The 25,786-nt window shown below is 51.0% G+C and overlaps 9 protein-coding genes across 9 annotated transcripts; 4 read left to right on the top strand and 5 right to left on the bottom strand.

Moving 5' to 3' along the window:
- Positions 1-679: 679 nt before the first annotated feature.
- Positions 680-3,047, bottom strand: POX_d05256 (uncharacterized protein; the record flags this gene model as incomplete). The annotated part of the gene is made up of 3 exons (XM_050114105.1): positions 680-872; positions 930-2,658; positions 2,966-3,047. 3 exons carry the CDS (start codon positions 3,045-3,047, stop codon positions 680-682), a joined length of 2,004 nt encoding a protein of 667 aa, XP_049969056.1.
- Positions 3,048-3,439: 392 nt separating this feature from the next.
- On the bottom strand, positions 3,440-5,185 carry POX_d05255 (uncharacterized protein; the record flags this gene model as incomplete). Its single annotated transcript, XM_050114104.1, has 1 exon — positions 3,440-5,185. The coding sequence occupies one exon, from the start codon at positions 5,183-5,185 to the stop codon at positions 3,440-3,442; it is 1,746 nt and encodes a 581-aa protein (XP_049969055.1).
- Positions 5,186-6,892: 1,707 nt separating this feature from the next.
- POX_d05254 (uncharacterized protein) lies at positions 6,893-9,784 on the top strand (the record flags this gene model as incomplete). Its single annotated transcript, XM_050114103.1, has 4 exons — positions 6,893-6,974; positions 7,137-7,642; positions 7,713-8,366; positions 8,423-9,784. The coding sequence occupies 4 exons, from the start codon at positions 6,893-6,895 to the stop codon at positions 9,782-9,784; spliced, it is 2,604 nt and encodes an 867-aa protein (XP_049969054.1).
- An 806-nt stretch (positions 9,785-10,590) lies between these two features.
- On the top strand, positions 10,591-11,570 carry POX_d05253 (uncharacterized protein; the record flags this gene model as incomplete). Its single annotated transcript, XM_050114102.1, has 2 exons — positions 10,591-10,920; positions 11,130-11,570. 2 exons carry the CDS (start codon positions 10,591-10,593, stop codon positions 11,568-11,570), a joined length of 771 nt encoding a protein of 256 aa, XP_049969053.1.
- A 1,041-nt stretch (positions 11,571-12,611) lies between these two features.
- On the bottom strand, positions 12,612-13,075 carry POX_d05252 (37S ribosomal protein S19; the record flags this gene model as incomplete). Its single annotated transcript, XM_050114101.1, has 3 exons — positions 12,612-12,798; positions 12,932-12,947; positions 13,033-13,075. 3 exons carry the CDS (start codon positions 13,073-13,075, stop codon positions 12,612-12,614), a joined length of 246 nt encoding a protein of 81 aa, XP_049969052.1.
- Positions 13,076-13,801: 726 nt separating this feature from the next.
- POX_d05251 (uncharacterized protein) lies at positions 13,802-15,365 on the bottom strand (the record flags this gene model as incomplete). The annotated part of the gene is made up of 2 exons (XM_050114100.1): positions 13,802-15,041; positions 15,280-15,365. The coding sequence occupies 2 exons, from the start codon at positions 15,363-15,365 to the stop codon at positions 13,802-13,804; spliced, it is 1,326 nt and encodes a 441-aa protein (XP_049969051.1).
- A 1,464-nt stretch (positions 15,366-16,829) lies between these two features.
- Positions 16,830-18,643, top strand: POX_d05250 (uncharacterized protein; the record flags this gene model as incomplete). The annotated part of the gene is made up of 3 exons (XM_050114099.1): positions 16,830-17,179; positions 17,334-17,582; positions 17,647-18,643. 3 exons carry the CDS (start codon positions 16,830-16,832, stop codon positions 18,641-18,643), a joined length of 1,596 nt encoding a protein of 531 aa, XP_049969050.1.
- Positions 18,644-18,975: 332 nt separating this feature from the next.
- Positions 18,976-20,127, bottom strand: POX_d05249 (putative quinone oxidoreductase; the record flags this gene model as incomplete). Its single annotated transcript, XM_050114098.1, has 3 exons — positions 18,976-19,023; positions 19,081-19,255; positions 19,358-20,127. The coding sequence occupies 3 exons, from the start codon at positions 20,125-20,127 to the stop codon at positions 18,976-18,978; spliced, it is 993 nt and encodes a 330-aa protein (XP_049969049.1).
- Positions 20,128-22,633: 2,506 nt separating this feature from the next.
- Positions 22,634-25,204, top strand: POX_d05248 (uncharacterized protein; the record flags this gene model as incomplete). The annotated part of the gene is made up of 1 exon (XM_050114097.1): positions 22,634-25,204. One exon carries the CDS (start codon positions 22,634-22,636, stop codon positions 25,202-25,204), a length of 2,571 nt encoding a protein of 856 aa, XP_049969048.1.
- Between the last annotated feature and the right edge of the window lie 582 nt (positions 25,205-25,786).

Below are 25,786 nucleotides of genomic sequence, written 5' to 3'. Positions count from 1 at the left end.
TGTGGAGGGTAAACAACTAATATTGACTCAACTGCATAGGTGTTCATCTTTCCATTGCAAGAATCATGAAAAAGAAAAATATGATGGTAGATGGAACTACATGTAGACGATAAAGCACACTCCTCCCCTCAAAAGTAGGAGAAGAATCTATGAAGGGGTTGCACATGATCAGAAAAGGGTAATTTCCCTGAGGCGGAGTGCCCAAACGGGCACACTTCAATGTTGGTGCAGGAGTGTATGAGAGTCTAAGTCCATTTTGAAACCTTGACCTCTTGGCGATCCAAAAGGCCGTTGGCTGCAGGAGTGGCGAGATAACTAGGCACCTCATTTTCCTGACAGGGAACCTTTGCACCGTAAAAATAACGCCCTTCACAGGATGGGTGGTGAGAAGCAAGACAGGGTCCGCACGTAATCAAGTAGCCAGTCTCATCTCATGTAGCCTACCGGAGGTCCTTATTAAAGGGAGGAACAATGTAAAGCTACCAACAACTGATAGACATTAAGGAATATCCCAGATCGGTCGAGTACCTAAGCCTACTTCAAAAAAAACAAAGAAAAAAAGGACTGGAAAAATAACGACCATGCCGGGGCTTCATCCCACCTCCCCTGAGCCCTGACATGTCAACCCATGTCTCCTCCCAACCAACTGCCACTTCACCTCTTCCTCACACGAACTGACCTACACCAGAGAGTGCGCCAGCCTCTTCTCCGCTGGCGACTGTCCAGCTTTTGTCCGGTAGGTGATGCGCCGTGTTACCTCCGCCGTTGGGCCGCCCGCCGTGACCATGAAAGTCCGCAAGAAGCTGGGTATGGCGCTTGAAATTTTCGGCACCGTCCACGAAATCAGCGCCATCCCCGAAGCTCCCAGCTCGCTTCCAACCATTATCAGTGATAAATCAGATAATGGGGACGGGGACACTGATCCTTACCTGCGTTCTGGATCACAAGCGACTTGCGCGTCCTGCGAGGGTGAGACGTTGATACCCGCCGATTGCGGTGTGCTCGCGACATCAACATCCTCCCCTGCAACGGCCGTCGGGGAAGCAGCTTCTCCGCCCTCAGCATCAACCAGCATGGAAGCGAGTTGACCGTCAGGGTGATCCTCACTATCGCCGGGCGACAAGTTATCATCGGCGGCGGGGTGGTTGTCTTGGGGATCATTTCGTAGCTGTGCCGCGGGTACATTCCCCACAACCCCCTCATCAGCCGCGCTGTGCGCCGGTTCACCATCGCTCTGTGGGAAGGGTACGAAGCGATTGAACATTGTCAAGGCGATGATGTGGCGGTGCAGATCAGCCGCTGCAGGCCCGGATGGTGTGTGTGTGAAAATTGTTTCGAGTCGCTCAACGGCTGCATACGCAAGAGGCCGTGCCTGGCTAAAGAACAGTGGAATGATACCGAGCCCGTGGAAAACATCGTTGAGATGAGGATTCGAGCAGAGCACAGTCAGCAACATTGCGTGATACCGGAGCCATTCTGTGGCGTGGAGCAAGATGAACGCATCATATCTGTCTACTGGGTTGCTGACACACGCCACCAAGCTGTTCAGCAGACTCTGATATCGGCCCAGGTTCAGAGTATCATCACCAGAATAAATGGCATCCACATATGGGTTGCTGTTGGTGATCCAGAAGATGTCCACGAGCCGTCTCCAGTATCGGCCACGAGGACCGATTATTTCCGGCCGAGCAAGATGGGCTCCTTCGAAGATCACAGGTGTGGGAGTACATGGCACGTAATGAGGGAGGCCGGGATTACCTATCATTGGCGGTCCTGGGTAAAAGTCGAGCGAGCGAAGAGGCGCCACGGTCTGCTGAGCCATGAGCTGAAGACGCAGTCTGACGGTGTCATTATTGGACCAAATTTGATGAATCTCAGGTGGAAAGAGAGGTGGCCAAACATTTGCCCAACCTTCGATATTGAACTCCACAGGCACACTGGGCAGAAATTCATTGTCACGAGAGTGGTCGGCGTTGTTGATCGGATAAATCTCCCCATTCATGGGCACAAAAGGTTCGATAGTTGGGTTCAGGGCGATTGCTGGGCCAGAAACGGCGGCAAACCCTACTGTTTCAGGCCGATTGACCGTGTTTTGCCTACCTACCCACCATTCAATACCACCTGCACGGCTGATAATGTTGCCATTTGTATTGGCGGGCATGTTGGCATTCACGTCCGGATTCATACTACCATTCAGGTTGGAATGCATGTTGGTGTCCACACTACCACCGATATTGCCACCGGCGTTGGCGTGTACAATGCCATTTGGGCTGGTGTTGTGAGCATCCATGTGGCTGTAGTTGCTGCTATCTGACCGGCCATGCGCGTCAGCATACTCAATATGGCTCACATAGATACCATCATCAGTCGTCACGGGTATTCCAGATGTATGATCCATTGGGACGATACGCCCGCCTGCTGTGACTCGATGGGCAGTGAGGGTGGAGTATGTCTGCAGAAACTGGGCAAAGCCTGTTTGAGAGGGAGTGGATGGTGAAGTCGAGTGTGATTTTGACGAGAGTCTTGATTGACGCGGTACTTTGTTTCTGGTACGTCGGGGTATGCTTGATTGTCGAGCTGCAGCTGAGCCGATACAGTTGGAAGTAGTTGCGGTGAGTGGCGGTGCTCGCTCTGAAGAACCAGCTCGGACCAGATTGCCTAGAGTTCTTGTTAGCATTTTTGAAACTTTGTGCATGGCTGAGACCATGAGACAGGGAGACAGAAATGAACAGCAAAGAGGCCAGAGAGGCAGTCTTCGTGAATGCTGATCTGTATGCATACATCACAAGCAGTCTCCGAAAATCCAGAAAGCTGCGGTGATCATATGCTTCAGTCTTCCAATCACGGATGGGATATGACCATCATGAACACCCGATCAAAACAGAAAGGAGTCAAGGCGATATCTATTTACAGTCTTCTCTTTGTGCTGATCGCAGTGGTGGGGATCAAGTTTGGGGAAACTTACACTTGAACGCGTGAGAGGTCCACTTGCAGTCAGCTCCTGTAGTCTGGCTCAAAGCCATGAGCGTTGGGATGTTGTACTTCATCTTGTGAACCAAATCGATGGGAAGACTTACGGAGATGAAAAAACAAAAGCCAAGGGAAAGGAAAGCAATTTCTTTCTCTTTTGCCAAAGAAAGATTGGAAGGCGCGTGAAGGAGTAGGAACGAAGAAAGTGAGAAGGATTGGGAGAGATGATGGAAGAGAAACCACGCGAGAATTCCAGTGAGTGTTTATGACAAGCTTTCAGAAGGAAGTGGCGACCAGAGAGCGAAAGTGATAACCGATACCGCCTAGGGCTGAGAGATGACTTGATAGATTTCCATTTTTGGAGCATGCGTCCTCTAGAAAGCTATCGAAGGATCAAAAATCTCGCGACTGGCACACCAGCGGATCTGCTCTTTGCTCTGCACTTGGCATACACATATCAGCGTGGTTATCAGACACTTTCTCGAGCTTCCACAGCACGCAGACCTCGAACAATGCGCCATTCCTCCTCGTTTTCATCGTCCGGTGCGGACAAGCTAGAATGTCTGGCAATTTCGAGATCTTCATGGGTGTCTTTCGGTTGTCCCATCTCCCAACTTCCTGTTCTTTCGTGCCCGCGGATGACAATACCATCAGCCATGTTGATCTTTGATCGATCATTTGCGTTTTTTGAAGTAGTCCAATGTGGACCCTGGAACGTGACATCAAGATCGCTTGCCAACTTTGAGGTCCCTTTGAATCCACCAAGGCTGGGCGTGCGACTAGTTTCGCGTTTGCGCATAGCCCAGATACACAGTCCCACGGCTCCAAGAACACCAATAATCGCTAGCATGATCACCGCCCCTATGATACCAGCAACTGCAGGAGCCATTTGCTTTCGGTCACCCATAGAGGCATAGGCCCGCTCATCGTCGAGTACTCTGCAGAAGATGGCCTCTGAGTTACACTGCCTACACCAATTCTGGGTGCTCTGCGTAGTGAAACTCTCCAGCTCGGATTGAAACTCAGTGTAGGGAATGTACTCATGACTCGGGCCGTGTCCAAACATTGGGTATGGGGAGAATGTCGTGTTGCTTGTACCGTTGTGGATCAAAAATCGCACGTACAAATCGTCCACAGCGGGATACGCTGGGTATGACTCTCCTGCCTGGAAGCTGAACAGTTCAAAGACAAGGGATGCTCCTTGATTTGGACGGCAATACAAGTTTGGCTGTTGGTCTGATGGCAATCTCAGCAGTGATGCCAGAGCCACCGCCGTATCGCTTCCACCGAACAAGAGACTCAATTTCTGGCTTGTACCTGACTCCTCAATGTTGAGGCGAAAAGCATTCATGATACTGGCTGCCAGAGTTTGACCTGCTATTGACATGATAGACTCAGCTGTCGATTTGTTGAAATCAGATTGATGGTTTGTGGCGTACGTGTAGTGGTCAGCCCACCATCGTGCTTGTCGGATCTCAGCTTCGGTCAGCTGAGTTTGGACGGTGCTGTTGTGTATCATTTCATATTCAATGTATTCGAATATCTCAACGGCGTTGAGATAGTTGGCTGATGTTTCATCCATCACCCCGGACAGCACCTCGTTCCACAGCCTCACGTAAAACGCGTTGGTGATTTGGGAGATTCCATGTGCGTAGTCTCCATTCTGATACTCCGACTCGGCCGCTTGGTAAATCGGACAGTTTTCATTCCCAGTCAGGATCGTGGACTGCGGATCTGTTTGTCCGAGAGTGAGGATTTGAGGATACTGATACCCATTCAGCGGCGAGATTCTCAGGGAGCCATTGGCTGTGACATCTGATGTCTCCAGACCGGCCTGACCCACCGGTGGGTAAAGGCCTTGCATGAACGCTTGCGCCGAGGCAATGGCGAATTGATCCGTCGAGGCAAAGATTTCGACATCTTGAGGGTCCAGGACCGTAGCAGACAGATATTGAATGGTCGATGGAGAATTGTTGACGTCTTTTCCAGAAGAGAGATAGCGATCTCGGAACGCTGTACCTGCATCTGCAAGCTGATTGGCACCATAGTCCGATAGCACTCTTGGGCGAGCGTCGGCGAGAAGACTTGGAGTTTTGTCTCCATACGTTGTGAATGCGAAAATCCCCCAGATGGTCTGCTGATACTCTTGAGCCCACCCGAGGCTCAAAAAGCCGAGCCAGAGCGTGATCTGGACAATAGAGCGATTTTTAAACATCTCGGTGGCAAATGATGATGCAGTCTCTAAAGCACAACTCAGTCACCCGGAATGTGTAGTATGATTGCAATGGATCCTCGAATTGAGTCGGAAAGCAGGAATCCCGTCAATCAATGGTCGTTGACACCTCGTATATAGAGCTGCTTAGGGAGGTGATCGAAAGTCTTTCAATATGCGAGCCAAGAAATCCAGCGGCTTATTTATCCTTCGGACGGCCTGGGGAAGTAATGGAAAGATGAATGCATGATCTGTGGTCCAGACTCGCGGCCAGCACTGGCATCCATTTGCCGCAAATAAGCTAAGACCCTGTCAAGCGGGGATTCCAGAAAGTGACTGCATTCGGAAATCTTCCATGACATGTAGATTGGGTTATGAGTCGTGCAGGGTGGCAGTCATCTGCCCAAGCTCCGTGGATGGACGTTAGGGTTCGGATCCACCGGGACAGAGCTCTGTGTAGAGCCTGGCCACTGCATTTGACTCAACCATGGATGTGCTAAGCTTTAAAACAGGCATATGGCACAAAAATCCCTTCTTCAACCATATACCGTATTATTGCGTTGGAGAGCCGAGCTATGCCAGGAAAGAGAGTGCTCCTTGGATCAGTGACCCCTCGTGCCTCTGTCCGCTGAATGAGGTCCTCGCAGAAACCGACAAGACTGGACTGGACGGCTACGGCCAGTGAGCGCTGAAGCCATTTCATCATTGATCCACGAACAATTTGCAAGCAGAAATGACTCAAGTGTAGTAATTTGTGTCCTTGGACGACTCTTCACAGCCCTTGTTGCATCAACTCTCCAACGTACGCACAAAATAGATCGTTTTGAATTCCTGGTTATTGAAACATTTCGACACCTTGCAAAAGTGGCGTGCATCCAAAACCCACCGTGACTGCGGGCTCTTGCTGAGATCGAAGGCAGAACTCCACCGCCGAGGCTCGAACACCTGAGAACTTCGATGACGCGCACGACATTCAAATGGAGATGAAGAAGGCAAAGAGAGTAACCTTTCCATGAGACCATCACATGAAACTTTTAAACATGAAACAAAATTGATACGATCGTCATGCTACTGTAATTCATGGAGCCATGAGAAGTCACCCCGATCATCGAGTTGTGTACTGGTGAGAATCGATGTCTTTAAACACCATTTCTTGAATTTGAATTAGATTAAGGATGGTCTCGCTCTGACCGAGGATATTATTGTTTGAATCTGATGCAATGCACACGCCTTGTGGAATTGTGCAGTAGCGTAGAGGAGAACGGAGGCAGTGAGCTTGACTAGGGGACAAAACATAAGCTTGAAGTTCTAGTCTTTGATTATAGCCCAGAAATTGCGTTTACCGGATACCGGGAATTCTACCCTAGCTCGTGATTCACAACAATAGAAGATGGGGCCAATGTTGATTCTCAAAGTATGATAGTTGCATTTGTAACAGTAGTAGTGGTCTTGGTTAACACATGATTTCTTATGGACGGATTCACGTTGGGACCAATTAGTTGTCAGATTGAAGCCTGGATAGAGCGGTAGCTCCAGGCTGGCCAATCATGACCCTGTATATTCCCCCCTACGGCAGAAAAAAAAAATCCTCCCACTGCCGCTCCCTCCCTCACCTCCCATCCAAAGCCCTACAGTTGCGCCCTATCCCTAAGCCCTCATTTCTGCTCTTGGAAAGTTGACATCCCAGCTTGACTGGTTCTTGCGCCTCAGATGGCCGAAGCTCGGGGCGAACCCTCGTCATTTGATGAGGCCTCGGATCTTCCACCCTTTCCAGATGATGGGAGTGCTTTTGGTGAGTGTCGTGACTCTCATGCTGTCACCGTGTCTACTGCTGCCCGTCGCGGCCAGCGGCGACCCGCAGCTCGACCATACTCTCGAAAGGCCAATTCTCGGCCAGATCTCCTGTCGCCTCTCATGAGAATTCACTAACGCGGCCAATGATGGGAAATCACAGAACAGAAAGCCACGCATCTGCTGGATCACGATGACCATATGTCACCGCCGGCCGCAAAGAAGCGGAGGACCGACGCCGGCCCAGAGGATGAGATTTCAATCGACCCCCAATTTTCCACTTCTGACCTGCATGGACCAGGCCATAAGATTGAGGAAGAAATTGCCAATGCGCTAGCCGAAGGGAACAGCCATGTCATGTCCCAGGGGAACAACACCCATGAGAAACATGTGTCGGAATCTCCTGCACCGCCTGCCCTGGCCCAAGATGGCACGGCCAATACCAACTCGGACTCCAATATAAACCCGAGCTCGAACTCACATCCTGACGTGAGCTCGATGATCACAGATATTCTGGATCACACAGAGCGACAGGAACAAACGGTCGCAATGGGCCCGCAGGAGATTCCTTCATCGGGGGATTTCCCAGGGGCCAAAGGGTACGCGTTCCTGAACCTGAAGGCCAATTCACATCTCAAGATTCAAAGCCTACCGATCTTAGATAACCTGGTAGGTTCTTACTATCCTCTCTTGACAATGCTTCTTTCAAGAAATTGCTGACCATTCGCCACAACCGCAGTCAACTCAAATCCTCTCGTTCTTGTCCAAGAATAGCTATCAAGATCTTGCTGCCATGGTGTCGGAGCCTGATTCTGAAGATGGCCAAGCGTACGCGACAATGCGCTCATTGTTTGACCATACCAAACGCGTCTATACGATCAAGCGCTCATTTCTTCAATCGTCCGACATCGAGGTCACGGACGCATCCCAACTTGATGTTCTGCGAAAAGCCAACCTGGCTTCTTTCGTATCCAGCATCTTCGGCTCCCAAGAGATTGGATTTGCGGAATTGAATGAGCACTTCTTGGACGTCTTTGTACCGGAAGGGGGCCGCTTGCTCAAGGTTCAAGCCGCACTATACCTGGAATTGAAGACGCAAGCTTTTATCGCTGCGTTGAACACCAAGTCCCGCACACGAACCCAGTTGCTCTACGAACTGTTCCCCGACGATATGGAGCAGCGGCTTCTCGCTAGACGGCCAGGCACTCGGCAACTTGCGCCCAGTGAGACGGACTTTGTCAACCGGCTCACCTCACGCCGCGACATTCTCCTCAATGACATTCACAACGAGGATGCCTTGAAGGCACTTCCAGACAAATATCATTGGGAAGATTTCCTGCGGGATCTGAGCTCATATATTGCCAAAAACTTTGACTCGATCAATACTCAACAGGTTTGCGAACAGCTCGATTCACGGACATTTGGTTCCTTTGCTAATCCGTCCCACAGGGCAAGAAACCTGTCAAAGGTCGCCAGCCATCCACGTCAACCAGCGATGCACAGGAGACGCCAAGCACCACTCACCAAAGCCAGTTCCCTGTAAATCAGCCGGTGGAGGTTCCGGTGGACCGTAATATGCACGGAGACTTGGTAGCCCGCGCAGCTCGTGCAGCGCAAATCGCTTTGCAGGGCCACGGTCTTCGCCGCTCCCAGCAACAGCAGCAACAGCAACAGCAACAACAGCAGCAGCAGCAGCAGCAACAGAATCAACCGCAGTCTCAAGCCACGCCGCCACCTCCCCTTGGCTCGTCGATGACACTGTCCCAACAGCACCAACCTCAGTCGCAGCAGCAACCTCAATCACATCAATTGCCTCAATCTCAAGGTCCACCTCAGCCCCAACCCCCGCATCAGCCGCAACATGCGGGTCAGGGCGAGAATCAGTATCTACACGGGTACACTGCTGTTCAGCAACCCAGTCAGCCCGCTCACCAGCACCAGCCGCAGCAACCGCAGCAACAACAACAACAATATCAACACAGTCCTACACCACCGGGTGGATATCAACAATCCCCAGGACTTGCATTTCAGCAGAGTCCAATGCAAGCTAATTTCCAGCAATATAATCCTAATGCAGCGCAAGTTATGCAAGCTCGGGCCAATGGGATGTCGCCCGGGAATCACGGATACATGCCGGGGATCCCTCACTATTCGCAGTCTCAGCCTACTCAGGTCCTTTACGAAAGAGCCCGCATGGCAGCTTCTGCCAAGTCATCTCCCACCAACCGCAAAGCCGGGTTGCCAAGTCAGCGTCGCCCTTGGACTACTGAGGAAGAAAATGCGTTGATGGCAGGTCTCGATCGCGTCAAGGGCCCCCACTGGAGTCAAATTCTGGCGATGTTTGGACCCGGCGGCACCATCAGCGAGGCTTTGAAAGATCGCAACCAGGTTCAACTCAAGGACAAGGCCCGCAATTTGAAATTGTTCTTCCTCAAGAGTGGGATCGAGGTGCCGTATTATTTGAAATTCGTTACCGGCGAGTTGAAGACACGCGCGCCCGCTCAGGCTGCCAAACGGGAAGCTCGAGAACGACAGAAGAAACAAGGCGAAGAGGACAAGGCTCATGTGGAAGGGATTAAGGGTATGATGGCTCTTGCCGGAGCCCATGCTTCGCCGGTTGGTGGCCATGAAATGTCCGCCTCGCCCAGCTTGCCTCCGGATGCCAACGCTCAGTCCATGTTTGACCAGACTGCTGAGCAGAATTTGATGCAAACCTTGAGCCAGGAGGTTCATGGCAGCCAGTACCCCCAACAGCATCCCGCTCCAACGCAAGACCACCATATTGATCCTCACATGCAGCTTGGCCAATAGAAGAGATGCATCGCTTCTCTTCGTCATGTCTTTTTGTCGCCCACCCAAATCACAGTCATCTACCATCTTATTAGCTACCCATATCGAAGGCGTTTGTTTGGACTTGTTTATTGGCTTTACCTTCCTGCTCTTACCCATCTCTTGTTCGCCACCGCACCACATGCGCTCGAATCGTGGGGTATATGATCAAAAATTGACGCAATTTCCAGGATTGTCTGAATCTCATGACGAGAATCTGTTATTTTCCCTGTATCATCATGCATGACATTACTTTTTCTATGCACAAGGCCACTTTCTCTTAAAGCAATGACGCTCATTAATTTACAAACACGGGAATAGTGCTGGTCGAGTCACCAGATCGATTGGTAGGAATGGATATGAAAGTCAGAGACGTACAAATGATTGGGACTATGTCAGATACGATTAGCAAGTACCTCCTGGACCATTTCAGAACTAACATCAGGGCCCAATCTACATCAGCTGGTGTAGATTACCATACACGAACTCCATACGTCCTCCAGAAGTGGAGATGTTACCTGTCTGACCTGCCTCGGTGCCTGAATCGCCCGCCGTCTCCAGTGGGTCCGTGCGCTTCCATCTCCCGATCAAAAGAGCTTGACGTTTCTTGAAGGCTCCTCTCCTCAGCCTCAGATACCCGACTAATTACTCACTCAACTCCTGTCATTCGACTCATCCCGCTGGGCTTTTGGAGGAAACTTTCCAATTGTTATTTGGTTTTTTACACTCAGTCATCAAGCCAAGTTCCGGCGTCACAGTCGCGCTGGACCTCTAATGGTTCGCCCATCATGACCGATACTCCAACCTCTCTCCCGCAACCCGCGAATGGGTCACAAGATCACCAGCCCGCTGTGCCACCTTCAACGTCCTCTGCGCCACCTCAACCACCAACAGCCTCGACTGATGCCACAGACTCCGTGATCAAGGCTGAGCCAGACCTGGATGCCTCCATCGATCAGGATATCGACATGAGTGGTGAAAAGGCCGACGCGGCCGCCGAGGATGGGGCCGAAGCAAATGCGTCGGCTGTGGACCAGTTGGCCGAGTCCGCTCCGCCCAGCAAGAAGGAGACAAGCTTGCGCGAGTTCCTGGGGAAAATGGATGAATTTGCGCCAATTGTAGGTGATATGATTTCTGGGCGATGCTGTCCGCCTTGCGATTGTTCACTCCGCTTCTCGTCGGATCGTGATGTTTGAAAATAACACTGCTTGGCTCCAGCTTATATCTGTTGGCCGCGCGGCGTTCTCCACGTGCGACAAGGCGCAGTGCATCGAGTCGATGTAACTTGAGTGATCGCCAGAGGCTAACTCTAGCTTGTTTGCTGTAGATTCCCGACGCTGTCACCGCACATTACCTGACTCTTGCCGGCTTGCCTCCTCCCGGTACGGGTCCCAATCAAACACCACCTCACCTCGCTCGCCTCCTCGCTCTTGCAACGCAGAAATTCGTTGCCGACATTGCTGCAGACTCGTATCAATTTGCTCGCATCCGTGCTTCCAACTCTTCTTCCGCAAATAACCCCATGGGCAGTTTGACCAATGCTGCAGGTGTTCCGGGTGGTGCAGGCGCTGCCCCGGGTGGTGTGGCCGGGGGCGATGGAGCCAAGGGCGGCAAGGCGAATACGCATCTCGGTATCCAGCGTCCTGGATTTGGTGGTGGTGGCTCCGGCGGTTCAGGACAAGGCCGGACAGTGCTGACGATGGAAGATCTCGGCATGGCGGTCTCTGAGTATGGTGTCACTGTGAAAAGAGGGGAATTCTACCGTTGATTCTGCATGGACATGTGGGTGCGACATTGCCATTTACAGTTTCAACCTTGTTTTTTTCCTTCTCGTGATTGCCTTTTTTTTTCTCCAGGTCAAGTCTTCATAGGGATGGGGGGTTGGGAATATGGCGCCAGGCGTACAGTCCTGTTTACAAAAGGGAAATGCCCTCGGACTCATTTTTTGAGCGAGGCTGGGAGGGTGCTTTTTGACCTTGACTATAATATCCAAATGATAATTCCAGGTTTTGACCGTTAGTGAATGTGGTGTCGCGCGTAGAAGTACATTCAATTTCAAGGAAGCAAAGCGTGGACATTGATCTTCCTCGTCTTTGATGTAGTCAGTATTGCAGCGGGTACTTCCTTCTAGGGTGTGTGTCTACCTGCAGACGAACAACCCGAGTACTAGACGATAGCGCAAGTTGACAGCCAAGTAGGATGAACAACACAAACTCCAATTTCCACACATAGCTAATACAGCAATAGAGAACCCAATAAATGTATCTGTACACGGCACGACAATGGCCAACCAAAATGAATGCAAAGATGCTTCTTGAAAAGCCGACTTTTCCAAAATCATGGCAGCATCCGAGATCACTCATTCTTCGAATTCTCACTCCGGGGTATCTGCAGGGCCCATCTCCCCACCTCTCTCTTAATCAAGCCTGCCTGGACCGGTGCACCAATGGTCCACTTTCATAAGAATAGGGCAAGGGAACCTGCCAGAGGATCATCCGATCGAACAATGTTCCAAATTTGAGACAATCCTGTCAAACCAGGGAGTCCGTGATCCCGGAATCCACACAGAGAGAAGGGAAACAAGACCGAAACGTTCAAAAGCCACGTCTATTTGTTCTTGGACTGCTTGTAAGTGAAACGCTTGCGAGTCCTATGCACATAACTCTCAGGTCAGCCTCTCCATTCGCAATCGTCTCATTTTATGATGTGCTGTGCTCTTTTTTTCGAGCGCATATGACAAGCAAAACCTCCCAAAATGTACCGACAATCTAAAGGAAGAAGAAAAGAAGAGGAAGAGGATAGGATCAACTTACGCAACGTATTCACCGAGTTTCCGACCAACCATCTCCTCTGTAATTTGAATCTCCTGATATGTCTTGCCATTGTGAACAGCAAAGCGCAATCCAACAAAATTGGGAAGAATAGTCGCAGCGCGCTTCTGCGTCCGAATGGGTGGTGTGTTGGGGGGAGGAGGGAACTTTCGCGGCAGAGGGAGACTGCATATGTGTTCAAATTAGTTGATCCAATCGTATATGCATCACTCGCAACCTCGCTGGTTCGACAGAAGGGGAGAAAGAGGCTCGGGCTTGAAAAGATCAAGGTGATTGATGCAGCGATGGTTGAACGTACGGAACAATATTTGGGCCTAAAAGGCTGGGAGGTTAGCGCGAGAGAACTTTTCGAATTGGTTGAAGCTTGAGTAGCAATCGATGATTCTTCTTAAAGCTTACCTTTCCAGACCGAGCGGCCTAGGAGAGCGCGCGTGGGAAACATGATTGGGCTAGTGACTCTCAAAGCGCGGTGTTTCTCGAAAGTCGAAAAGATGACCCGGAGGCCGGTCCCGCCGCCCGCGGCGCTCACTATGGCTGAGTCAGCATTTGCGGACTGCTGAGGTGCAGTGCTAAAGAGACACTTGATAAGAGATACAACTTTATGATAGTTGATCACATTCTCCTCATTCAAAAAGCTTCAATGAATAAATTGCAGAAATAGCATGTCAATGTCTGTGTAAACATGCTGACTATGAGCGGAGTACCATCCGTCATTAAACTGCATTTCTGGAACTATGAACTCTCTGGCACGCAATGATAGACGCGAGCATGATACGAGGCGGCTCTGTCGTCCCGACATCTCTACATCGACTACGGAAAACATGGAGCTTGAATCCGCGAATATACAGAGCAGTTGGACGCATCATCGTCTATCCTCTATGTGATTATAAGTAGGTAGCGACCTTGCGGCAAACAAAATCCATGCAATTCGGCAAAGCTTATATGCTAATGTTCCGAGCCCGTGTTTGCGCTCAGAGCAATCACCAAGTCTGTACTTGGAAATCCCGTTGAAGATAATATTCTGTACTGAACTGAGCACCATCGCTTGAAATGATGGCGTCTTTTCCACACAAAGCCAGAAACCAAACATGGCCACATCAATTATCTAGAAAAAGTAGACTCGCCAAGAGATCGCCCGCAACCTCTTCGACGTCACTGTAAGACGAAGTCACGTTGCCAACTCCTCAAACATCCGGACAAGGTTTCTAATGCCCAACAGCATGTTTTCATCCGGACCCAGACCGGGTGTCCACTGCGCATGAGCAAAGTCGATCAGACGGAGGTCATGAACTTTGGGCGTTTCTTCTTCGTCTTCGTCCTCGTCAGTCTCACCCAGATTGACAGCCTCGACTGTGGAAGGGTCGATGGTGATGTTGATCGCCTGTCGGGGCATACCATCACCGAGCTGAACATCAACAAGTTCCACCGATTCCTCATTGATTTCAAACAGAACTTGATTTTCGTCATCACCGTCATCCGAATCGCCGCCCGTTTCTTGTTGGTGGGCTGACTCCGAGATTTTCTTTTCTTCCTCCAAAGCAAACTCCATCGCTTCCGGGTCACCCTCATATACGATCAATACGCTTGCAGAATACATGCGACTCTCCTCCGATTCAAGAGCATCTTGCACGTTGCGCAATTCCTCCGCAAGCCGTCGAGCGATCATTTTGGAGCGGTCTGCTAGGCCTGCTTTGGCTCCCGCCAGAAATGCTTCAAAGCCTTGCTTGACTGTTCGCTCGGTGAACGATCGCCCGTACCATTTGTCGTAGCGCCGGTAGCCATCCTTTTCAATCACTTCCCCCTTCGCGCCTTCTCGACCTTCATACTTGGTGGCATAGGGATCCGTAAGAGCACCTTCGTCTGTTTCCCCGTTTTCTCCCGTCCACACTTTCATCCCAGCGATGCGATACCCTAAACTGGAGCTTGTGGTCTCCTTTGCGACTATGTCCAATTTGGTGCGCTTCGCAGGGGGTGCGTCATCTGCCCACAATCGTGCACCTAGCTTGACGTCTAGCACGTTGGGTCGGCGGAAACCCGAGGCCACGTTCTCAAGGACAATCGATAGACCAGTATCGAGCTTTTTGCCTTCTGAGGGCACCCATGCAGATTCGGAGGGGAGGGCTGGGTCTACTGGTGCTGACCCTAGGTTGGTCTGCGACCCCGACATCACAGCTGGGGCGACCGGAGGGGTCGCAGAGTCCGGCGCGGGCAGAAAGATGGCGCCTGACTGCTGAGCAGCAGCGATCGCCAGCGGTTGCTGCTGTTCGGCGGAGGAGAGAGAACCGATGAACAAAGGCATGAATTCCTGGACTCTCGGATGAAGAGCGCTGGATTCGTAGAATTCCACTTCCTGGCGTGTACACGGTTTGGCAATCAGCGAGCCGGATAGGGTGCATCGAACACCGTCACTGTATGTAGCAGCAACATATAAGCAACTTGTTTCCCCAAAAAACCACGAGTGAGAACACAACGAGAACGCAGAGCCGCCTTTCAAGGTGGACCGCTAGCGCAGCCTCGCCCCTAGTCAATGTCCAAGCGACCACCGGTGGGAAGGACGGCCGTTCAGGCTATGCGGGTAAGAATACGGGCATGGACTTAGTCCGGGGAGGTAAAAGGAACGCCAACGGCTTTTCGAGGTGAACCTACTGTCCTGCAGCGGCATGGTCAAACGGCACTAAGTCGTCGCTACCTAGCTGCGGTGTTTTTTTGCTTTCTGATTTGGAGGCGGGCATTGCGAGAAGGGAGGGTGTATGAAATGTGGATTGCGAATCAGGTAAGCGTTCAGCGCATTCCGGCTGGCTCGAAGAAAGGCGCGATATTTAGCGAGTAATAAGACAGGACAACTTCCGAAATCGCCGTTGTCTCACAAAATGGAGAAGTCGAAAGAACTGGAGATTGGCAGCGAAGGAAGGAGCGGCTGATGCTGAACAGGCGTCGAAAATTCAAAGATCAGGAGAGAAAAGACATGATCGGCGGAGGTGCGCCAGGTCCTAAGCGGTTGAATTGAAGGTTGAGAGTCGAAAAGCTGAAAGTCGGCAAGGGCGGGGCGGGGGGCTCCAGCGGAAACTCAAAAAGGGCAGCCGAGGAGGCTGAAAGACTGAGCGATCCACTAACGTACAGCGATCATAATGCCTAATGCAGGATGGAGTCATGGATCGATCTGGAATTCAAATACAGAAGAAATACATTCTTTAGAAATTTGCAGTGCTAGTCGTCATTTTACGAGAAACTGGTCATTTCAACTTGTTAGAGCTGGAGGTGGACCACGCAATGATGAGAAACATCTTTATACAAAGTAGTCGACGGCGAGCCCTAACGGCTTTTGTATCTTGCATGGAATCAAGAGGAACCCAATTGGAACCTAACCATAACATATACCTAGTAAAGAGAAAGGGAGACATAGTCGATAAATCTGCGAGCTGATCATCCTACCCCATGGCTGAATCTGTGTCTCTATCAATACCCTGCGATTTTTATTTTGAGTTGTTCTTGAGTCATTTAATGCTACGTACCATGATCTATACAAGAAATGACATAGTGGTCAGTGAAAACCTCAACCTGTCTCTATTGACCTTGTGATATTATAATAGCAGAATAAACCGGAAATATACTCGGACTACCTAATAATAGGTATTAATAATTACTTTTTCATGATAATAAGTTCTTTGATTAAGCTACTAGCTTCTCTTGCTTCTCTCTTGCTTCTCTCTTAGCTCTATCTTATCTCCCCTTCTACCTCTCTCAATTCGTACCTTACCAAGTCTACTGTATAATCTGTATAGTCATAGTAAGAGTATTCAAAGTGATTGCGAAAAAGTAGCTATTGATGTCGCTTAATAGGTATCAGAACCGAATGGTGTCAAAGGCGGTACAGGTCTCACGATCTCTAGTAGGTACTCTGCAAGTCTCACCAAGACACTTAAGCGCGTTCATAACATCAAATCTTTGACTGGGTAGATATTAAATCTATCCTCTGACCAAAAGCATATCGACCCGTCACTTCTGATAATGTGATACTTCCATCTGGCCGTGGAAGATCCCATGTTTTCCTTTCATAAAGCAGTCAAAAACCAAATGTGACACTCATTTCCCTCTCTCTGATCTACTTCCTTCGCAACTCTTTTCCTGAAACTTAGCTATCTCGGGCAGAATCTACTCTCAGGTGATCACGACAAGACATTCATTCTATCCATTACATGGGTAATCCTCAAACTTCCCTCGCTGTTGAAGCCATCTCCTCAGTTCTGCACAACATGGCACCTTGCCATGACGTCTCTTCCATAACCCCCAAGGCAGTACTGTTTGCAGGCGAACCAGGTGACACAACATCGCAAATCCAGCGCCAAAAAGACGAATCCTGTGGCGTCTATGTTGATGAGGGTGCTTGTGTCGAGGAAGGAACTATGACAGCGCTCGAACCCAAGCATAAGCGCAGACGCCCAAAGAGCAAGCGAGGAGCCGACAAACCCACCGGCTTTGAGGATTACTATGCCGATGGACCTATGACTCCAGTGGAATATGAGGAAATCCGGAAGCTCTACGATCCGTAAGCCTCTCCTTTCTCTTCTTGCGCCACTGAATGATGGCTCACTGACAATTTTCACCCAGGTCGTATTCATTCGAGCAGTAATTGATTTTCCCTGTTGCTCGTGAGACAAAAGCATAATATTTGAAATCGACTAACAATGCTGCACTCGCAGGCGGATCGAAGAGGCCCTTACCCGATACCAATGGAAGCGCCGAATGGAGAATGAAAGAAGGGCCATTTTCTTCAAATACCTCCAGTATGGGGGCATCGATGCCAGTCAAAACAGCGGGACTGGCGTATCCCCCAAAGAACTGAAGCAGATGTCCACTGACGATGCCCGACAAGCCCGGAGTCAGACCATGATTCCACTAGAGAGACGAAAGCTGAGAGTCAGTTTTGAAGAGGTCGCTCGTGGCTTTTGGTGAGTTGCACCCGGTTTCTTCAATGATGATCCCCTCATTTTCCGCTGACTTTTGCCATGATAGGAGCTCTTACTATTGTAACCACTACAACCCCGACAACCAAGAGAGTATCAAGATGGCAACAGTGACCATCCACAACTTCTTGACATACCTTCTCTATCATGATGTATGTCACGAATATAGTGACGACATCGACAGAGCCCGGCGAATCTGTGACCTGGCCTTTGTGGAGCTGTGGAAAAACGTTCAACTGGTCCAACAAGGACCAGGAAGTTTCAACCAAGGCTACTCGATGCTGTTTGGCGGTCGATACTTTGGCAGTGGTCATGATGTACACACTGACTGGGTTCCCGCTCAGGTCAGTCCAACCGGGCGTCTCACGGTCAACGTTGCTCGCAAGGTAGTCAAATTCGCCATTGCAAGCCTGGGCACCCATGAACAGGCGACTCGCTTTCAAAATCTCGCGACCCAGGATCAACTCTCGGCTCATCGGGTTCCGGACATCGATGGATTTGAGATTATTTCCGTGCATGAGCCTGGCAGTGATGTGCGTGATTTCTATCGCGAGTTCGCACCAGATCTACCCGTCGTGGGCACAATCCGTGCGAAATCCTTCAGAAACGCGGCCAAACCGGAACTGGACATGAGCGCAGAGGAGCATCACGCGTGGCGAGCAGGCAAGGCTCCCAGTTACGAATTTGATTTTTGTCTCGAGAAGGATCTTCTGCGACATTGCTATCCGGGCCAGAGAGTCTCTTCGGATGTTTGGCAGATCAATTGCGGAGTGTACTATTTTGATGAGGTGATTTCGGCCTATCCATCCTTCCACCTGGTGTTGGCAAATGACCTGATGCTGCACTGGAAGACACCTCGTGAGGTCGAAGATACGTCGTCTCAGCGTGCAGAAGACCCGGGTGAAAATGGGCATCCGTCGGGGCAAGAGAAAGTGGTACAAATGGTGCAGAAAGATGGCGACCAGGACGAAAGTTTAGCGGGACTTATTGGTGCGATCGACGCCGATATGAGTGCTGTTTCTTTGAACAAAGGGGCCCCTTTTTGAAGCCTCGAAGGAACCGAGGTATCTTTAATTTCTCAAATTCTAAGAAATTAGAGTGTGGGGGGAATGATGAAAGCGAGAAACGAGATACTAGTTGAGGAAAAAAAACCGCCCGAGCGTGATTTTTCTTTGCTCGCGCAGAGTTTTGGAGAATTTATGACTGCGACAACGGTATTGCGTGCGCTCTTCTAGGGTTGTAAATAAATTTGAAACTCTATAACGATGCATCAGCCATGCAAGTGATCTAAAGACCTCATCTGACAATGATGGGACGAAAATTGAAAGCAGCTCCTCGACCTGTTTACACAACACGTAATGCTTCGCGCTTCCCCAATTCAAGGCTTCAAGAGCGATTTACCCATGGTTTTCCGAGCTTCCAGATCCTGCATAGCAAAGAGTCAGTCATTGAATGGATGAGACCAAAGAGACCATAATCCTACCTGGTGCACCTGTACAATATCCTCCATTGGGTAGATCTTGTGAATCTTCGTCTTCAGCTGGCCAGACTTGAGGAGGCTGAACAGCTCATTGGTGTAGAATTCAAACTCCTCCCGAGTCTCGATGTAGCCAAAGAGCATCGGCCGGGCAACCTTGACACATTTGGGTGCGATTTTCCTAGAAGTAATCCACTGCGTGAGCTTTGTGTCAAGGGGCAAAAATATAGTCGCTCCTGCGGAAGCATTTCATCATCACCACGCCCAGATCGAGTTCACTTACTGGAGAGGAAGAGGAGGCACGGGGCCACTCGCATTGCCAAACCAGACCACAGTTCCCTTGCGCTTGACAACTTCCAAGCTACCCTCCCAGGTATCCTTGCCCACGGAGTCGTAGACCACATCCACACCACGGCCACCGGTGGCCTCCTTCACCAGCTTCACCCAGTCTTTGCCCTCGTCGCTTCGATAGTCAATCACGAGATCGGCCCCAAGACTCTTCACCAGTGCACATTTCTCTGCTCCACCCGCGGTGCCGATGACCTTGGCTCCCATGGACTTCAGCACTTGGGTCATCAAGAAACCCGCACCACCGGCTGCGGCGTGCAACAGGACCCAATCCCCCTTCTGCACAGGGTATGTCTCCTTGGCCAGGGTCAAAACCGTCAGCCCACTTAGGAAAGAGGCTACCAAATCTTCCTCGCTAATACCATCGGGGATCTTGACGGTCTTGTCGGCGGGAACCGCTGTGTACTCTGCATACCCAGACGTTCCCAGCCACGCGACACGGTCGCCGACCTGAAAGCTAGAGGTGTTGGGGCCCACCGCAGCGACGACTCCGGCGCCTTCACGGCCCAAAACTTCGGGTTTCGGTGAAGGGTACAGCCCTGTCCGGAAATAGGTGTCGATGTAGTTGACGCCGGAAATGTTGTTGTGGACGAGCAGCTGGCCTTCCTTGGGTGTCGGCACCGGATGGTCGGTCTTGAATTGGAGAACTTCTGGGCCTCCCGTCTGCTCAATCACCACCGCTTTCATTGTGGAAGGGATGGACATGGTGGAGATGTGGTAGTTGGGTATGTACGAGGCGGATGCGATGTGATGTGGGGGGTTCAATTGCCGGGTTGGCTGGAGGAGATGACCGCTCAAGGACGCAAGGCGAAGAGTGCTTCTACGAAATGCGAGAAGGGACATGGAACAATTGCAAAGTATCTCGATCCGCGTGGAATGAAGAATTGATTTGTAATTTCAGTGAGTTGAAAGGATGACACGAACCCTCCGATATGATGAATTCCCCATGTTGAATTTGTCATCGCGTTCCCCGCAGTGAGGCCCGGAAGACGGAATTGTTTCCCCCCCACACGAGTTGGAGCTCCCGTCTGTCGATTCCACCATGGAACTGCACGACATGTCCGTGAGTGGAACGGATTCCAGCTCTTTATTGACAATTACAGATGATCCGGTACGATCAGTCATCGAGGCTGCTCTCGATACAATCTTCTGTATTTCTTTGCGATCTTGTGAATTGGGCGCTGGTAGCCGTTTGGAGCTTGCTCAGCGTGGGTTGTTGGATGACGCCAGAAACCGAGCCGTTTGATCGGAGCATGGCCGAACTATACACTTGTGCATCTCATCCACGACTCATGGATCGCAGCTGGGTTGATTACAGAGCGAAGCGAAACAGCTTTAAAAACAGTTATTTCGGCGATCCAAAAATGGTGTCATCAGGTGAGACCCCCTGGTATCACATGGCGAGTACAATTCTACGAAACTATTCGAGCACTCGACATCAAAGATGGGGTGAGGAAGTGACTGTGGTACTTGGCGGGAGCTTATACTTGGCATCCGAATGAATGTCTTCTAATATACTAGAGTCCTGCCGTGAACGATTACAACTGCCTCATGGATCGAGAGAGATCTTGACGATTCAAGTTAAGAGGGAAAAAACGGGTTAAATATCAAATAAAAGCTGAAACTGATACTGAATTTCATACTAAAGGCGACGCTGGATATGAAGATTAGATTGATGAGACGTGTCGCTTCGCTTCGCTCCGTTGGAATTCCACCGTGCGAAGGGGACAAAGTCTCTGGCCTAAGGAATCACGGCCGTCAACCAACCAACCTTTGTACTGACGACAGCTGTTTCATGAGGCATCATCATTCTGTCTCATTGGTATAGGGTAGACCAGCCCTCTATCATCAGACAATCATCAGAGACAGCCTTGCCGCCACCGAGCCGCTTCCTCACTGTACTGTGACCCTATTGTCCCGTGACTCGTGACTCGTGATTCGTGATTTGTCTACTTTCGAGGCGACCCGAATTCATGCCAGTGTCCCACTTGCAATGACCAAGCCCACAGTTTTGAAGTCTATGGTGCGAAAAAGGGCATGTCTGACAGTTTCCCTGCCATTCGGTTGCATTGCCACCAAGGCAACGAAGGGTCTCAGGCCAGCTGTCCCATGACGAGCTTTGGGCAACCGTGCTGTCATGAAATGCGGAAGCGCCCAGGGAACGAATGTGAATTTCTCTCCACTTCAAGCCATCACACACCTGTGGAACCTACTGGACAAGACTTTCATCGATATGAAACCCTTCTAGATTCACCAACCTTGGAATCAGGCCGCCAGCTGGCCACCCAGTCTTTGCTAGTTCGACTGTCAACATCCTGCAGTAGCTCAACGGGGCAACGGCTCCACGCCTCCACGCCTCCACAAGTGGCTTTTGAGGACCGCAATCCACTCTTCCACCGTTGAGAACGCCCAGGCACCTTTTCTTTCCCGTGCGAGATCTCAAACGTGGAAATGGGGCTCATGAGATCGATTCATGATCTCTCTAGTATAATACAGACCTAGCAGAAGGACCCAAATACTTATTGCTGAAACAAAGGAGCATCGTGACACCCAGCTCGATGCTTGAATGCCCCAGCCTGGATGCCCAACGGGCCAATAGTTGACTGGGAGTATCCTTGCACTTGGTCGACCCCTTGGATCTTGGATTGACCCTCGCTTTGAAGAATGGCATGATTTTTGGCACTTGCGCTCCTCGAGACCGGCGGCTAGACGGAATTCTTGTGCTTCAAAAATGTCACCGGGCGCACGCGATGATTCTTCTAGCCCTCAGAGTTGCGCGTCACGCTATTCCGAGGTCTGGAATCTGCAGTGTCTTTGTGACTTCTCCCAGCGGATCCGACCTCGCGGCCCTATCAAAGCTGTCGGGTCTCCAGGATGATGCCCGATGGACCGACACTTAATCCCCCTGCCTCCGGGGCACGCGCAGGACCCTTCGTCAACTCGCTTCGGTGCTTTGTTCATTTTATTTGAAGAGGAAAAATTTTCATTCCCACAGAACCTTCATTGTTTGAAGATCTGTTTGCTGGATTGCTCCCGAAAGTGCAATCTTTTTGACGCCAAGTTAAGACTATGAGCTATTCACCTCGAGTTATTCTACCACGACACATCATCGCAGCCGGCTAGCGCACTGAAATTAATCTTGAAACCTCACAGTTTTTCGTGAATGATCACGACTGTCCCCCTTAGGCAATCGACCGCCTCTGCGTGAGCTATGCGGTCCCACTACCCCCCACCACCATGTGTGGAAGAGGAGCCCGTCTCCCTTGCCCGAGAGCTTAACGGACTCTCCAACCTGAGCGACAAATCAGGCGCTGACGGTGCTTATGGACGAGGCAGCGTGGACCAGTATCCGATCATTGTCAACTCGACTTCTTCTGGATCTGCAGATCTTCCCATTATGAGCAACATGGGCGAAGCTGACAAGTTCTCTTCGAATCAACTCAATGGACCGGCAACGCCCAGTCAGCCCCAAAAAATCCCCAGTCCACGCCTCAAAGCACAATCTCGAACTACTTCCCACGTGAATTCGCCAATCCCCTCTGCACCGGAGCCTGCCTCGTTGGTCACAAACCGAGAGCGCGAGCACTTTGTCCAACCCCAATATGCGCACCCAGCTCATGAGGTAATTCCGCCTCGACAACCTCGTCCACGGTCTCCTGCACGGGGGGATGGTTTACCTCTTCGCGGACGTGTGCGTGCGTCATCAGAGGCCGTTCTACCAGGACCGATGCTCGAGGCCAGAATTGATCACCGACTCCCGGCATCCGCCATACGCGACGAGGAACACAGAGGACGTGAGCGATCTCTGCCAGGCTTATCTCATTTCCCCAATACCGCATCGAAGAACCGGCGACAGTCGCGGCCACCTTCGTCGACCCGTATCGATCGCTTTGGTGGGTCGAGCAGGTACGATGACCTGGCGCTAGATGTAGAAGCGCAACAAAAACTTTCTTATCAACCAGTTGCTCCTCAGCCTCCTCGCTCCTCATCACGTCCACGGCAGCAGACTGTTTACACGAAAGAGACTGCCCCGGTGCATATCATTCCTCATGCTTCCTATGGCATGCGCACGGCGCGATCTCGCTCTCGCGGTCCTGACTATCAAACAAGTTCTAAAGAATCACTGCGGCCGTCAATCATTCGGTCGGGAGGCTCAAATGGAAGCTCGCACTCTGCGAATGTGAGGCCATTGCAACGGGTGGATCGACAAGAGTCACCTCCGGGCTACCAATCGGATACCATCACGGTGAGGCCTCGGCCTACTTCGTATGCTCTTCCGTCAATCGAGTCGAGGTCCTCCGCAGCTGGGAATGTAGCCAACGGCCGCACTTTAGCCGAGCGGATTGAAGAGAAGCTTCGGCAAAGACAGGAGCTCCGCGAGTCGGCATCTCTCTCTGATTCCGAGACTCGCTCCCCGAGGGAGCTGCATCCCGTAAACACGAGGATGCAACCATCAGTCTCAGCATCAGAGCCTCACTCGCCATCTTCTGAGTTATATCGAAACGCCAGTCACCGATCCCGCGGAAACTCTTCGGCTTCTACGAATGCACGCACGTCAGTGACGACCATAGTCTCGCAGGCAGCTCCCCCGCTGACCCAATCTAAGAGCCGTGGCCATTCGAGATCCATCTCATCCGACAGTTTCAGACCATCTCGGGCTACGACTACTGTCAAATTCCACGACCAACCTACACAAAGCCCAAGTCCGTCGCGTGCTCCTGCTCTCAAAGCTACTAGTCTGGCACAGCGACCGGTCAATCCTTCGGGACTTTGCATTACTTTGTGTCCACGATCCGTTGCCGTTGCGGGATATGACGACTGGTACACGCTGAAAGGATTAACCCATCTTGATATATGCCCCAGCTGTATGAAGCAGATTGGACACTCTCGATTCCGCGACTCTTTCGTCCCTAGTCTCGCCAAGCAGCCGTCTCAAAAGATCCGATGTGCCTTCAGCAACCCCTGGGTCCGGCTCGCTTGGACCCAGATGATCAAACAGCAGCACGAAAGCCTTGAGATGCTTTATCAGATGACTCGACCACCTCCGGGGACCCGGCCTTGCTCTGGTCGCGCCGCTTCGGAACAGAGCTGGTATCGCATCATCAATCCGGACACAGGCTCTTACCTGCCGAGCTTCCACGTCTGCGGGAGTTGCGCCCGCAACATCCGCGTCCTGATGCCCGCCCATCGAGAGACTTTCCAGCTGTGCCCGGACATCCAGGAACGCGCCTGCGACCTTGTGACTAGCAGCCCTCGCTTTGTCAAGTATATTGACCTTCTTGATGATGCATCTTCTCGCGCAGACTCGGACCCCTCGCGACGGCCTGACCCCCGTGAGTTCCTCGCGTATGCCAAACGCAAGGTCGTCCTCCGAGACTGTCTCCGCGATCGACCCGTGCTCGGAAGCTGGCACTATATGACCGAGCTTCCTGAATTGAGCATCTGCGAGGATTGCTACGATGAGGTGGTGTGGCCTCTGGCTAAGGCGCATCACCCTCTTGCCCGATCCATCTCCAGTTCCATGCGCTATCTCCCCGGTGACGGACCGAGTCTCTGTCGTGAGGCAACTTGCCAGTTGTACTCGGGTCGAATGCGCGCACGATTCAAGGACGCAGTCATCAAGGATGATTTCCCGGGTCTGAGAGACTTTGCGCTGCGCAGATTCGAGGCGGAGAGACGATTCCGAGATCGGAGAGAGGAACTATTTGCCGCCGAAGAGAAAGGTTATGATTGTGACGTGGAGATGAACAAGGCGATTGAGGAATGGAGACGGTGGGAGTAAATGGCTCAATCTGGGACGAGCGAAACAAAAAAGTTGAGAGTGCTTGTTTTTCTATTTGATTCTCGAGGTTCAAGTTGTCAATTTTGGTCAGGTTCAAAGCGCGGATATTTTCCCATCTCGTTTGTGTCGCATTCCCCATATCTCATGTACCAACGGCGGCCATCAGGTGGAGCGTCAGGAGTCTTCTATTCAGTATTTTTACATTTCTCGGCGTTTATCAAGCATTGATAAATTTCATTTTCTTGTTATTTAGGTGTTTTGCGCAATGCCAGCGTTCTTCAAGATTTAATCACTCACAGAGTTAGATAGACACCCTTCAAGTGTGGAGCAAGGTACATATACTAGCGACATAAGGGAATGACTCGCGGAACATCAACCACCTGAGTCTCTTTTGTACGAAATACCGTCCCACTTCCAAAGGAATACGTGAAAACCTCCATGTCTATGGTAGAAATTGCGATTGATTCCGATCAAGTACCAGAGCATCAAGTTCTATCGCACATATGATGATTCCAATCAACGCCGAGTCCAGAGTATGTCTGGTCATGCAGTCGTAAATAACTTCGTTGGCGTATGTACAGC

This window comes from Penicillium oxalicum, chromosome IV, assembly GCF_001723175.1.
Source record: "Penicillium oxalicum strain HP7-1 chromosome IV, whole genome shotgun sequence".
Classification (NCBI taxonomy): domain Eukaryota; kingdom Fungi; phylum Ascomycota; class Eurotiomycetes; order Eurotiales; family Aspergillaceae; genus Penicillium; species Penicillium oxalicum.
The sequence above is the reverse complement of the archived record's forward strand: the minus strand, read 5'-3'. Positions and strand labels throughout refer to the sequence as shown.